The sequence below is a fragment of the Eleutherodactylus coqui genome, chromosome 9 (assembly GCF_035609145.1).
Source record: "Eleutherodactylus coqui strain aEleCoq1 chromosome 9, aEleCoq1.hap1, whole genome shotgun sequence".
In the NCBI taxonomy this organism is placed as follows: domain Eukaryota; kingdom Metazoa; phylum Chordata; class Amphibia; order Anura; family Eleutherodactylidae; genus Eleutherodactylus; species Eleutherodactylus coqui.
In genome coordinates this window covers 89,448,124-89,464,054 of record NC_089845.1, presented here as the reverse complement: position 1 = coordinate 89,464,054, position 15,931 = coordinate 89,448,124, and the positions used below count along the sequence as shown (strand labels likewise).

Genomic DNA, 15,931 nt, shown 5'->3' with positions numbered 1-15,931 from the left:
CAGGGCTGAGGACATGTAAGTACGCCTTGTTTTATCATTTCAAGTCATTTGCCACTAATTTTAAAATATGATTTTGGAACTGGACAACCACTTTAATGACTCATAGGTTGACCAATAGGTTGACCCTGTGATTTTTGGATGATAGACAAAAGATCCTTACAGACTACTTTTATCACAACGCCAGTGTTGAGATTCCTCCTAATGTTATATGGGAGGCACACAAATGTGTCATTATAGGTGTCTTAAAAAAAACATGGGTCAAGTCTTAAACGCGAGTAGGGTTAAACGATAATTAATCTCCTGTTCCAAATTCAGGAAACGGAAACTGCTCAAAACACTCATTATGGGATGATACTTGGATCTCTCTTAAAAAGACTGAGGGATGCTGCTTGCTCTACTTATTGATAATGCAAAACGTCGGGTAGCTTGTTGTTGCTGACATTTCTACAAATTTGGGAATTAGCACAGGAAAACCCTTGCCAGAGCAACAAGGGCTCAACAGGCCTACATATTTGTCTTAGAGATTCATATAACATTCCAGACTTGCCAATATCTCGCTTCAGACATTGCTGCTACTTTTTTGAGACTGTTATACTTCTTTAAATTCTACTTATCTGATCAACCCTACTACCATTTGCCCAGACTTTCATACAAGAATCCAGAAGTACATTCAGGACTCAAACCTTCCCTCCCTCCAGGAGCCTGAAACTATGCAAAGCTATAGAGTGCCTCCCAATTGGGCAAGGCTTTCAGCCCTGATGGACTCTCACTTCCATACTATAAAAACTCTGCACTCCCTCTTGCTAAACGCTATTAGTTTCCCTTTCCTGAAAAATGCTCTCCAAGCCCATGTCACTGGTGTACATAAGGGAGGTAGGAAAAAAAGCAAAGCTGTGCCCAAGCTACAGGCCACTCTTCAGGCCAAAATTAGAGTAGACATTGCCTAATTGATTTTGAATCTTTCTTTACTTGACTGTCCAAACAGTGATGCCATGCCATGGCTGAGTGATGATACCGCCATACCATGACTGGTTCCACACCATACTTTGGAGATCTGCTGCCCTGTACTTTTCTTTTAAATAAAGTACATTTTTATTGACAACCTTCAAAGTCATCAATAATAATGGGGGACTGAACAGCTGTAAAATAGTTTCTATGATGAGGTGTAGTGCTTTATACATGCCCTGGCCAGTTAGTAATAGCTTGCACTAGGGCCAGTCACAGGGCTGGCACTCTGAACAAATGCACTCCATGCTTTCCCTTAGAAATAGGGAAACTGATATTTATTACTTATCATGAAGGTTTTAGTATATTAGGAACTGTAATGATTTTTGACAAAATAGTAATAGTACAGTATATGTAGAAAATACTATAACTTTTTGTTGTACCTGCAAACTGGTTCATTATGTTCAAGGGTGCATATACCATCATTTTCACAAACATAGCCAACACAGGATGATTGTGGTGGCGTTGTTGTTCCCGTTCCTGCTGTTGTTGTCGTTCTTGTTCCCGTTCCTGCTGTTGTCGTTCCTGTTACAGTTGCTGTTGTTGGTTGAGCAGTGGATGGAGGTATTGGCTGAGTGGTATTTAGATATGTGACATCTAGTGAAATATATTATAACATCAATAACAATTTAATGGAGCATATAAATTCACAATGTATCAATTTCAGTATTGTATATTCATAAATCATATTTTCTTTCATTTTAACACAATATAAGAACTAACACTGTGCAAAAAAATAGTGTTTCATGTCTGTGACATGCTCAATGTGGACCTGCCTTCATCTATGTAGAGATTAGGGTGTCGATGGTAGAGCTGCCAATTCTGGTGCTCTCTGATCAACACCAATCGAGCTGCACAGGTCCCACTACAGGACGTCTGACCTCATGTCACCCTCATGGAGTCTGTTTCTGACAGTTTGGTCAAAAGCATGCAGACCAGTAGCGTGCTGAAGATAGTTTTAAAGGGCTCTGGCAGTTCTCCTCCTGTTCCAAAGGATCAGATACCAGTCCTGATGTTGGGTTGATGCCCTTCTACAGCCCGGTCCATCTCTCCTTGTGTAACAGCCCGTGTCCTGGTATCCTCGCCATGCTCTTGAGACTGTGTTGGGTGACACAGCAAACACCCTTGTGCAATGGCATGTATGGATGTGCCATCCTGTAGGAGAAGGACTACCTGTGTAACCTCACTGTTATGCAGTTACCATCTCATGCTACCAGTGGTGACAAGGTCACTAGCAAAATGCTAAATTAGAGAATAATCAGGAAGGAGAAGGAGAGAGGATTTGTCTGTGGCCACCATCTGCAAAACCATTCCCCTTTTTGGGGTTGTCTTGCTGTGGCCTCTCCGGTGCACCTCTGGTCACTTTTATTTGCCCCTACGCAGGTGAAATTGATTCACAATCGCTTATGCTTCCTAACTGGACAGATTTATATTGCTAACATTTAAGTGACTTGGGGTTATATTGTGATGTAGTATGTTATATGATCTGGGTACCTTATAACATAGAATATTAGTCACTCTGGAATCACAGGTTTTCAACTGATTTTATCGATAGTTCATAGAACTTTGTCATATGTCAACTGATTATTTTAGCTGGTTATGTTAAAGGGTTTTCCTGATCTTTAAAAATGTATTCAAGTAAGCCCAAAATTGCCAGACTCAGCAAGAAAAATATGCAGCATTTAGGAAACTTCACCCATGGCCACATTTTTACACACCGCTACAAATTTCCAGTAATTTTTTAAGAAACTTTTTATCAAAGGAATATTAATATTGCATAAAAGAGGAACTATGACAGGAAAAAGTCTGCAGGGCTGGTTGCATAGTTCTGCAGTTGAGGCTAACTCTATTCCATTTTTCTTCATACTCTCCTCCTTTCACACCGGATGGGCTCTTCTGAGGTCTGGTCCCTGCAGCTGTCCATGTGCCAAGTTGGCAGCCCCCATTGCTCACTGTCCGTCACTTGGTGATAATGAGCAGTCGGCCCGCATACTTGTTAAATTGACAGGGCTGAGAGCTAGGTCTAAGAAGAGCCTGTCTGGTGAGCTGACGTTAGTGTGGAAAAGAAGAAAAGAGGATAGGGTCAGCAGTTGCAGACTTTGTCCAATGGCAGCTCTTCTTTAGATGAAGTAAATCATTTATATACAAAATGAAAAAATACATATTTAGGGCTCAGTCAGACGAGCGGAGATCCGAGCGTTTTTCCGCACAAAAAAAAAAACGCGTGCCAGTGAAACTCTGCATGGCCACGTCCATTGCTGCCTATCTGTTCTTTCTTTGGCAGGTGCAGATTTTCATCCGCACCTGCATAGCGTTCTTTTTTCCACGGATCCTCGCTAGTCTGGCTGAGCCCTTAGGATGGTTTTACACATAGCGTTTTTGAAAACCATCACGTGTTTACCGGTGTTTTCCGTTCTGTTTCGGCTGCGGTTTTCTTAGGCACCATTGTGGTCAGCTTTTAGGTACAAATAAATAGATCATTTAGGGTAGTTTCATACGGGCGATCACGATTTTGCTGTGGCATAATCGCGTCTCTGTTACTGCAATTTGTGAGCATCAGCGATGCTTTTTCTTAAGAATAGTTTTGCATTGCTGTCGCCCCGTGATAAAATCGAGAATTTTTCTAATGTGAAAGTTAGGACTTTCTAATGTGAAAAATGCATCGCACTAAAATCGCAAGTTTGTGTGTTGCGATAAAAAGGAGCCTCTATAGGGAAACATGAGAGATTAAAAAAAATCGCGGAAAGATAAAACATGCCATGATTTTTTTTCCTTGCAACGTCGCCTCAGTGAAAATATCGCTAATGTGAAGGAAAGCATTGAAAATCATTGGTTTCATAATTCTTACTTTATCGGCTGTGTGAAACCACCATTAGGCTACATTCATACGGACGATAAAATTGTGGGAGTTTTGTGTCTTGCGAGACTTACAAAAATAGAGCCCATTCTTTTCAATGGGTCCACTCCATTTACCTGGGCAACTTTTCTCCAACAGCAATGCTGTGAAACCAAAAAATTGCAGCATGGTCTATTTCCGTGCGAGTCTCACACAAGAATAGAACTTGCGGATGTGCGATCTCCGATACATCGCACAGCACATGAACAGAATGTCCATGTGCTATGCAATGCGAGTCACGCCCATGTGAATGCACCCTAAAGGAAATGCAAGAGGCCTTCAGTCACAAGTACCGAGGTACAAAACCACCTTCTAAATGTTGTATTCAGAGCCTGGTTCAGAAATGGCGCCACACTAGGTCTTTCACAAAAAAAGAAACCAAAGCCTCAGTCAGTCCCAACATCCGAAGTTATCCATGACATTCAGCAGTAGCCCTTGAAAATCAACTCGAAGGCTCTCTCAGGAAGTTGGTTTATCACAAGTAGCGTGTTGGTGACTGCTGAGATCTCTGAACCTGAAACTACACCAAATGACGTGTATAGGAGCTAAAAGAGCTTGACAAAGCTAAACGTACAAATTACTGTACATGGTCGCTGACTATGATTGCTAGAGGCCTTTTGGACCCATTGCTGTACTTTATGATCGACGAAACATGGTTTCATTTATCGGGTCACATGACTTCACAGAATACGAGGTACTAATCTACTGAAAATCCCCACCTGACTCACGTGACCGCATGACCAGAAAATTGGTGTTTGGTACACAGTGTCATAAACACAAATGGCGAGCTCAATTTTCTTCCACTCTACTGGCAATAGCACACTTTATCTAGACATGTTTGAGCAGTTTTACAACCAACTAACACCAGAAGAAAAATGCACTGCTTTTTCCAAAATCGATAAGATATTATGCAACGACTCACTTGCATGGGTTAAAGCAGAAAGCATACACCAATGATCCACATATCCTGGATAAATTCAAAGAAAACATCACAAACACGATCTGTAGCATCACCGTAGGGAAGTATCATCCAACATGGCCAGAGGTGCATAGAAGTGATCAGGGATCAGCTCCAGCATCTTTTGTAACGTGTGTTGCAGCTGTTCTGGGATCTTTGCCTTACTTTCAGGCCGGACCAGGTTTTAGCAGTAGCTCTGCTTTTCCAGAGTGCCCAGCTTGCTGGCGGGTAAAGATGACTGGGTAAGGCAATGGCAAAAAACCTTGCCAAGAAAATGTCGCGATGTGACATCACCCTAGGAGGGGACGTTACCTTTTTACCTGCCTTTCCAGGGGTTGAGAGACATGGTGCCAGGTGAGTGATGTCCGCTCTCACCTATCTCTATTTTTCCTGCCCTATATAGCCTAATCTAGACTGGACATCTTTGCTGGTCAATGTTTAGTATCCTCCCTGGATCTCTGAGATGCACAACCTGCTCCTGAGCTCCTGGTCCTTCATTAAGACTGTGGCTAAAGCTAAGTGCCACTGGTTTTACATCTTTTCTTATTTGCATTATGTTCAGGGTTCCCTCCTAGGGATAGCTTAGTGGCCGAGGTTCACTTTCAGGTCCGCTCTTTATCAGGGCGATCAGCCTGCTGAGTAGGTAGTGGCTCCTTCTGGGGTAGGAGTTTTGTTTAGGGATAGATTTCTCTTTTTGTTTTGTCACGCACAGTGGTGCTTTTAGTTTAGTTACATTAGTTATGCATGGTTGTACTTTGGTTTAGCTACGCACGGTTGTGCTTCTTTGCGTTTATTTACCCTTCATGCCCAGTCAGGACGTAACAATGTGGCTCCCTACTCCTCCCATTTTCTCCCTCCTCCTCTTCCCTGCCTGTGTGTGACTCCCCTCAGTAAAGCGGTTCCTTTCATTGGGCATCTTGGGTAATCAGTTGTCAACATGAGGCAGCTTTATCACACACTGGTAGCCACTTTTGCCACTCAGTTCCAGGGTGAAGAAGACAACATGATAGGGGTACTGAGGAATACAATTTTTTTCAACAAAGGTATAAGGAATATAGAGGGGACATAAGAAAAAATAATTAAGAACTCCTATTTTATGTCAGATTAATTATTGAAAATTAAAAAAACTAATTTGCTGATTTTAGTGAAATTGGCCGACTATAATGAGTATTGGGTTTTCCAGATGAATTTTATCGTGGCCGATCATTCGCTTCCAACAGTAACTTATTCACTCTCCTTACTGAAAAAAATGCATGCTTGGCCAAGGTTGTATACTTATGTGTCGGTTCAATGAGTGTTCCACCAACAGCCATGTATGCCGAACTTAAAACACAGTATCGATTACCAATTTCTCAAAAGCATCATTCTCGCAGCATGATTTCGGTGCAGACTGTATATGCAAATCCACATAATTTTAGCATTCTATTGAATGCCAAGAAAATCTATGCCATAGTTCATATGGAGCAGGTTCTGAAATAACATATCCATTCTTGATGTGGTTTTCATGCACAATCTTTTCCCCATTGATGGAGCTAAATTTGCAGGTGAATTTGCATCAAAATCCATGGCAGGACTCCGAGGATCAGCCTTGGAGTTCTGCCACAGATTAAACTGCCAGATCCACAGCGGAACTATCTGACAGTTTACAGCTCATGTGACTGAGGTGTAACCCTACATAGTTTTCAGTGTCTACTATGAAGATTATATCTACGCTGATGTATTTGCCAGGAGGAGTTTTTCTTTTATCTGGGGTGACTTGAAACAATGAAAAGTTTAAATGTGCTACCATATTCTACTCACCATCAACTGATAACAACATGAATGCATCTCCACCTTTGAGATAATCTCCACTGAGAACTCTGCCGTGTGTGATATATGCTGAAGTTCCCAATCCTGGTCCACGGAAATACTGTGTTCCATTAGGAAAGGTAGCATTGGACCCAACGATCTCAGGTTTATCCCAGTGATGCTGAGTACCATCTGTAAAAAAGCCAATACATTGTGAGTTTTTCTGTTCCTGCCTTAGGCTCTGTTCACATCTGCATTGGAGTCTCGGTCCACAGCCTCACAAAATCCCAGGGAAAAACGTTTAACACGCAGCCCAAGAGCATGATGAAAACCAAATATACCCCAGTATAGTCACTGGGGTTCGTTAAGGGGAGGGGGGGGGGGGGCGGGATGGGGACGGAACCTGCCCCCTCCCTTTGTTGGCTGTGGACAAGGGTGCGGGGAGCTTAGCTCTGCCCCCACCATTGCAAACAGACAGAGGGGAGGAGAGAGGCAGAGAGTCGGCGAGGAGGAGGGAAGGGGGAAGACAGCGCAGATGGTAGCGTATATATCGTCCGGCCATGAAAACGGCGGCCGTTATACACTCCTGTGAATAGGCCCTAAACCTGTGATTCCCTGCAGTGGTCCCATGTCTATATCACACATCATCACTGAAGGCCACGATGCAGAGACTGCTGGGAGGGCAGGTAAGACTTTTTAGGGGAGTAGCAAGAAGATCCACAAGGTAAATATAATGGCTTTTTTGCTATTATATTACAACTTTTTTCTTTATTTTATTAATTCTCTCTGCGGATGTGCCATAACAAAATCCGCAACAATTTATATTTCTTGCAGATTTTGACCACCTACTCCCCTCAATGGGGAAAATCTGCAACAAATCCACGCTCCATTCACAAGGTAAATTGATGCTGTGGATTTAAAGTCCGCACCGTAGGTCAATTTATTATTGTATAATGCAGCAGGTGAAAGGATTACTGTAAATCTCTGCCACATTGCTGCTACTGTAAGACGCTGTGGATTTCGCTCATACAAAGTCGCAAAAGAAAAAAAAAATGATTATTCGCCTCACAGTCTTAGGCCAGCTTTACACTGGCATAAAAATTGTGCAAGATTTGCGCGTTTCAAGACGCACAAATCTTGCACAAATATGAACCCCATTCTTTTGAATGGGTTTATACACATTAGTCATTTTTTCTTCCTGCATAGCACCACGATGTGATACGAGAAACAAATCGTGGCATGTTCTGTCTAGTTGCGAGATTTCGCAGCGCAGCCTCATTGAAAAAAATTGGGAGAACTGGTCAATGTGAAGGAGCCCTCAATGTTTTTCTTTCAAGCAATACAAATCTGTTGCGGTAATGTAATTACACAGGTGCTCGGCTCCTTAAAGTAAGGCCGGATTCACACGGGCTTATGCGTATTTATGCATCCATTTGGGCCTCGTATTTGTGCATCGGGCATTGATTTTTTGCATGTGCCTATGCATTTTTAACGCACGCAAATTGTGCGCATTTGCACATGCAAAGAAACCTACAACAGCGGTCCCAGCCATTGAAATACACACTTGTGAACGAACCCATTAAAATCAATGGCTTCTATTCACTTTGTATTGTGCGCACAAATATGGTGGTGTAAATCTGGAATAACAGTACATTTATCAGAGCTGTGTTTGTTATTTGGTTTGCATATTTATTTCATTGCGTGAGCGTGAGATTTTATTGGCCAATTTATGCCCTATTAAATAAAAACAACTTGACTTCACTTTCACATATATGTTCACAATCAGATGTAAACCAGGATTGGGTTTTCTTTGCAGCACTCACTGGTTGTCATGCGATTGGGATCTGTTGTGATGGCCCTCAGATTTGACATGCGCTTTCGAATATCTGGATTTTGATCCATGAGAGTCATTGTTGCCTGTCTGAGAGAACACGGCCATTGTAGTGTGTTGTCATTCGCCCCAGAGATGAGATGGAAATATATCCCTAGGTCATAGAGATTGTCTGCTGAACCTCCAGCTTCAAGTTGTACTTGAAAAGCATAACCATCCTTGGAGTAGTATGGTGGACTGAAAAGTTCCTTATTTGCACTGTTTAGCTGGTTGGTAAAGTTTCTGATAGGCCAAATATATTGTGGGCATCTTGTCTCTGATAAATTGATGTCATCAACTGAAATTCCTCCAGTGGAGCCTCCATTGCCTTTGACGCCTTCGAAGACTACACGAAACGTGTTATTGGTGGATAAGGGGACGTGGTACAGCTGCCAGTATTCTGCTGGCTCGCCTGGAAAGAAGAAACAGTCAGAATAATAATTGCAGCAATACTTTTCAATTTGTTAGCCATCTAGGGTTAAGCTAAGGTAACCAGATTTTCCCAGGGTCAAAGCGGGACAAAGAGGTGTGGTCAGGGGCGGGGCTAATCCTGCTATATGATTTTACCTCTGTCGTCATAAAAAACACAGGGCTGTTTCAAAAAACACGGGAAGCAAATTCCACAGCATTTCTGCATTCAAAAAACAGTCAAAATATGTACCATTGGTGCTGATTTTGACTGGAAATCAGCCACGTATCCGCAGCCAATTTCATACTATGTGGCGCTCCCCCTCACCTCCTCCTCTGAAAGCTTCCCGATGACAGCGCTTCCTGGCTAATGGTTCCCAGCAGCCTGTAGTGGCCTCACCTGACCAGCATCACCTGACCAGGCGACTGGGAACCGGAAGCCAGGGAGCGCTGACAGTGGGAAGCATTCGGAGGAGGTGAGGGGGAGCGCTGCACAGTATGAAATCAGCTGTGGGTACACTGCTGATTTCCAGTCAAAAATTCTGCTGTGGAAATTCTGCAGTATTTCACATAACAACATAATATGCTAGGCTGAAAAAAGACAAATCTCCATCCAGTTCAGCCTGTTTACACCTTCCTTCCTTGTTAATCCAGTAGTCATAGTGACCCCCACAGTGGCTACAGTAGTAAGTGCCCCCTATATTGCCCTCAGTAGTAATAGTGTCCCACTTATTGGCCCCAGTAGTAATAGTGACTGCTATATTAGCCCCAGTAGTAACAGTGTCCTTTATACTGGCCCCAATAGTAATAGTAACCCCATAGTTGCTCCAGTAGTAATAGTGTCCCTTATATTAGCCTCAGTAGTAATAGTGACTGCTATATTAGCCGCAGTAGTAATAGTGTCCCTTATATTAGCCTCAGTAGTAATAATGACTACTATATTAGCCCCAGCAGTAATAGTGTCCCTTTACTGGCCCCAATAGTAATAGTAACCCCATAGTTGCTCCAGTAGTAGTAGTAGTGTCCCTTATATTGGCCCCAGTAGTAATAATAACCGCTATATTAGCTCCAGTAGTAATAATAACCGCTATATTAGCTCCAGTAGTAATAGGAAAAATAAAAACAGAATTGGAAATTGGAAAAATAAAAACAAAACAAAAAATACACATAATTGCTACCATCTAAATCTACAATAAAAAGTGACTTTTTCAGGAGGTTTTTCCCAAATTTAAGGTGACTCTTAGGGGTTTAAATGAACCAAATTTAGATCACCATAGGGTTTAGATTTTATTAATTACATTATTGGATAGTCTGTCTATTTCAGCAATATGATGATTTCTATAGATTATAACACTTTGTCTGTGAACGAATTAAAAAAAATCTTATATCAGGGCCATGAAATTTACAATATAAGACTTGTAATCTGGTTTGATAATTGCTAGATTATTAAATATTCTGGTTTATTTAGCATTGGGCACTAAAAAGGATACTAAAATATTAACATAATTCCCAGAAGTCATTAATAGGATATCTTTGATTATGCTGTACGAAAAAATTCATCCAATCAGAATAGATTCTCTGGCCAATTTCATGAATGTTTGGCAACCCTGAATTGATCACCTGGAAGCCCCGGGGCTATACTATAATATACTCAATCATCTATTCTGCCCACCATTAACTTACTATGGCTCGCAACTACGGGAACTATGGAGAAAAGATGTGGATTCTTGACGACCCCCTGTTATGTGTTCTTTGTTTCCCCCTTACGTATTTTGCTGTTGGAATGACATGCTATATTGAAGTGTATAGTTGTCAGACATGCAATATTTAGCCCCCTGCATGATGAATTAGGACTTTAAAATGCCATTAAATTCTGTGATAATATTCAATAAAACCTTGTTGAAACTAAAATATTAGCATATATTACGATAAACTCCTTTTTAATCTTATAAAACTCACAATTTACCCTTTTAACATCACCAGATATGCAGTCATTGAAGTCACTAACCATTGACGGTGGTGATAAATTCCAATGTGCCATTTGGTGAGGCTTCTGTGTATTCTCGGATCCAGATATTGAGTTCATCATTTTCATTACCGTTGTGGTAGTAAAAGAATTCCAAGCACTGAAATCCTCTCTTTGGGTAAAAAAGTCGACTTTCAAGCACTGCTTTATCCCCAGTATTCAGAGTTCTTGTATCAAAGTGCATAAAATAACCGCTATCTTAGGAAGATGATTGAAAACATTAAAATATAAGAATAGCACATATTTTACTTTTTGGACTAAGAATTTTAAATCAAGACTGGATGAAAATGGTTTCAAATATGAAATCAAAAGTCCATAGTAGATCTTTTACGCTTAACAGTAAGGCCGGCTGTCCACGGGCATTGCAAAGTCCCGTGGCAGATATCCGCCGCGGGAGCCGACGCCCAGGAGCAGGAGCCGCAGCCGAATCTCCGCCGGTCAGCCCTATCTGATAGATAGTCTGGCCACGGAGAATCGGGGCAATTCACAGCATGCTGCGAATTGCCCGCTGCGAGCGGAGAATCGCAATGCTAAGGAACGTGTCAGCCGCCGTGACACGTCCATGGACAGGGAGCCTTAATCTATATACATTTTAACACTGTTTAGGTACCAAATTCTGTGCTGTCAGTATTCTATTTTTTATACACTGAAATGCCAGAGGTCATGCCACATGAATGAATATTCTGTAGGACCCCCTCTAGCCTGGTGAAATGCAACAACTCAACGTGGCATTGATTCCACAAACAAAAAAAGGTCTGGAGGGATGTTGAGCCATGCCATCTGGACAGCCGTCCACTGTTTCATGGTATATGTAGGTGCAGGATCTCGTGTGTGAGTGGACCTCTCCACCACATACTTTAAATGCTTGTTAGGCTCATGCCGGGTGAATATGCACACCATTCATAGGGACTGTCCAGAATGCGCCTCAACCAATTCTGGACAACTTCGGCAGGATGACAAGGTACATTATCCCATCATTGTGGGGGTACAGGAAGTCAATGAAGGGTTGCAAATGGTCACCAAGCAATGAAACATAGTGGACATTGGTCAGTGATGCATATAGGTTGAGCAGTGAACCCAATCCATGCTATGAGAACACACCCTGCACTAGTATGGAAACATCAGACTGCACAGGGCCTTGTTGACAATTGGGGACCATGGCTCCATTGGGTCTGTGATACACACAAACTAATCAGACCATGTTACATGTTGCAAGTCTTCTAGTGTCCAGTTAGCAACTCACAAGCCCATGTGAGGCACTATGACCAGTGTTGGCACTCTGGTGGGTCTTCTGCTCCATTAGCCTATGAAAGCTAAAAAAACGCTGCACTGACCTGTGAGATATACAGGTCTGGATGTTCCCAAGCCATCACCTGAGGTAGTGTCACTTCATAATCAATTTACATACCGGTAGTAATATCCCATGACGTTTGGCATGTCAGTGTTATTTTGACTGCCTGTAGCCTAGGGAGCTGAGAATCTTGCTGTATACTCTCTGATGGGAAGATCCGATTACAGATAGTTCCAGTTTGTTGTCTGCTCCTGGATCCATTTGTCTTATTGTAGTATACATTGATCTAATCTCATGTTAGTACGGAGTAAATTTGCTTTTATATATTTAGTGATTATTTCTGTTAAAGCATTGTTTCAATAGATCAACTTTCTTCCTCCCTGGTGTAATTAATAGGTGGCGGATATAATTTGGTACAGTAGCATTTGTGCTTGCTTGGTGTATACTGTCTTGAAGATAAACTCTGTTGTCACCCTTTGAACCATTGACTAATTGTATCTCTGTTATGTGTATCTTGTGTAATTTAAGCACTGGTAAATAACAAGATTTTTAAGTTCATATTATAAAGTCAACCATAAAGTCATATATTTGGTTAATAAATCATAAAAGAGGATAGGAAATTGCTTACCTTTGCAATCTCCCATGTTAGAGTGATCAGTGCTCGGACCATAAGGCACTTGAAGAACATGATGCCAATCATCATTATCTCCTGTACCTTGTATCATTCCACAGATGTTGTTATACTCAAAATCGCATGTGTCCAAGAAACTGAGGAATGTAGCTAAAGAAAGATACAATAAAGTCAATGCCGTGTCAGGTCAACCATGTAATGTAGACTTGTAGGTACCTCCCACAGTGGTTGAAATGTGTAGTGTACAGCTATCATTTTAAAATATAACATTCATCATCAAGAACACAAAACAAATATGTAATAAATAAAGAAAACAACCCCAGAAAATCTCCACCTAAACCCCTCATTTCCTTACATCCTATTTTATGTCATATTACAATTAAAACCGAGAAACATATAAAGACTTCTCTTCTACGTGTATCCCAGCTTAGCCATTTTCCCTTCCCTCCTTCTATATATCTAGCTATGAGATAACTAGCTTCAGCAGGAGCCTCTCCCTCTGCCCTGTCTGTAATAGGGCACACAAAATGTTAAATCCCACCCTTTAGATAAAACCCTTTATGTCTTTCTTTTGTGTATCTTGAGAACTCAATATATTGTTTTCCATCAATTCTTAGTAAGTCACAGGTAACGTACCATGCTAACACTGTACATGATTGTTTTATGGAGGTGCCCTCTACCAATAACCCTTAGAAAACAATATAAACTGGGATCTCTCTGTATCTCGCTGGACTGAAGCCATAAAAATGCTCCTATGAATATAGCATGGTTTTTGGCTGCCTGGATATGTCACTGATCAGAAGCATTCTGACAAAAGACACTCCTGGCAGCCTGAATTGCAGATAACAAAAAGGTATAACCACACCAAGTGGGGTAGTTGACCCTAAAACCATTTATTTGGAAAAACCCTACCTACATAGCAAAGCGCTCACCCCGAATATAGGGATGACTCCAAATCAGGAGTCTGGGGTGACCCTGACTGTCCCTAGATTTTGACAGGGAATAGTGGCAAAGGTTAGATGACATACAAGAATACCATCACAGTACAGGGAAAGTGATGTACAAACACATCAGATGTGTAAGAATATAACCAACAGACTTAACGTTACTGAGATGCAGGTCAGAACCCATTGCCAACAGGACCAGAAATACCAACAGACCAAAGGTATAACTGGCACACTCTAGTGGGAAGAGCCGTAAAAAATGCACAAACACCGATAATGATTGGCTGGCTGGTGACACCACCTCCCAGGCAACCCATCCATCTATAAACTGACAGTGAGCATGTGCCGGTATGACGATCACGTGAGCCAGGGCTGATGCCATGACATCACCCCGGTCCTGATCCTCAGTATTGGCCGGCAAGCCAAGTAGGACATTTGCCTGTTGTACGGTTGTTGAAGGGATTAGAAATTATAAAATAATCAGGATAAATAATTAGCGCACACAATGAAGGTTCGTGTAAAATTATGAACTGTTATACCCCAGATAGTATCTTGTCCCAGAGCCTTGATACTGTTACTAAAATGGGTGTAAAGTAGCAAGGAGAACAATTTGCAGCGTTTCTGGGATGCATAACTCAAAACTTACTGCAGTTGTACAACCGATTAAGCTTTTCCAGATCGTAATTGCTGAAATCCATCCTTTGTCCAATCACATCACTGAAAGCGTCTATGCGAGTTACAATGGTTGGTTCAGTGCCAATCTGGAATCCCGTCTTACTGTAGTGCATAACTGATGTGTAGTCATATGGGACATTTAAGGAACTGGATCGCGTGTCGTTATATTTATTGAAATTGCCCTCTCTTCCTGTCAAAATAAAACCAATCAATAGTCATTTGCTAAAGATCTTGTCAAAGTGTTATCATAGTATGCAAAAAATATTATCAATACACATTCCATACAAGGGAGAAAAGTTCCACTGAAAAATAAACATAGCTCAGCATTACTCTCCTTTAAGGGGGTATTCCAGTCAGCGCAAGTGACAGAATAGACATAGAATATGCCATCACTTGCCAATCGAAGTTGTGTGAATGCTGAGACCCTTACTGATTGATATGATATGTGGAGAACTGTGGCTCCCTTTTAACTTTTCACTGCTCAGCCCTTCAATGGGGCTAAGAAGATCTTCTCTACACAGCACCTGGACAGAAGCAAGGCTGTATAGAGAAAGTGATCAAAGGACCTTGGTTCTTCATTTACATTTATATAGTAACATAGTATGAAAGGCCGAAAAAAGACATATCTCCATCCAGTTCAGCCTATTACCCCCCCCCCCCAATGTTGATCCAGAAGAAGGCAAAAAAAACAAACAAACAATGAGATAGAAGCTAATTTTCCTAATTTAAAGAAAAACATTCCTCCCTGACTCCAATCTGGCACACAAAAATGTATAAAGTAAGAAAAAAATGGGTGTGCACAGGGGGCTACATATAGTAAAGCAAAACTGCAAAGGCAGAAGAAAAAGGACATATGTATGGCAGATTGGAACACCAAATCACAACATAATACTCAAAGAAAAGTTACAATCTTTATTAAGCCAATTACAAAATGATGAATATATCACCTGCAAAACATGATCCTTAAAGGGGGTTTTCCTACAACTTAACATTGGCTATAGAAGGTCATGCCACCATTACACACTGTTTTGCATCACAATCCCATTATAAATGTTTGTGATGCCTCCAGAGACTGCGTACGGCAGCGAGTGTATTGCGCATGCCCGCATATCTCACGCTTACATTCATGCGCAGTGTGACTCTTGTCTTTTTTTTTTTTAATTCCCCTTTTTGTTTCATAGTGGGTTTTGCATATGAATCACCGCCCATACGCAACGTATTGCATACACAGCATTGTATACGCTGCTCATACAAAAGTATAGGACTCACTCTGCGTGTTATGCTGATAAATAGAGCATGCTCGTGGCCCCTTCATTCACATGATCAATGATGGTCTTTACAGTCGGACTTCGCGATCAGAAAGTGATGGCATATCTATAATCGGTGCCATGACTTGCCCTGAAAGGAATACCCTTTTAAACTAAACTGTACTTGGTCTA

General features: G+C 41.5%; 1 protein-coding gene across 1 annotated transcript in view; it reads right to left on the bottom strand.

Moving 5' to 3' along the window:
* MEP1B (meprin A subunit beta) overlaps positions 1 to 15,931 on the bottom strand; it is a 33,466-nt gene that overhangs the window by 4,237 nt on the left and 13,298 nt on the right. The window contains exons 11-16 of the mRNA XM_066578859.1: positions 14,464 to 14,682; positions 12,871 to 13,023; positions 10,934 to 11,149; positions 8,471 to 8,929; positions 6,660 to 6,839; positions 1,389 to 1,602 (exon numbers count right to left, since the gene is read on the bottom strand). Of these exons, the coding sequence (XP_066434956.1) occupies positions 1,389 to 1,602; positions 6,660 to 6,839; positions 8,471 to 8,929; positions 10,934 to 11,149; positions 12,871 to 13,023; positions 14,464 to 14,682 (1,441 nt within the window). The remainder of the gene's footprint in view (positions 1 to 1,388; positions 1,603 to 6,659; positions 6,840 to 8,470; positions 8,930 to 10,933; positions 11,150 to 12,870; positions 13,024 to 14,463; positions 14,683 to 15,931) is intronic.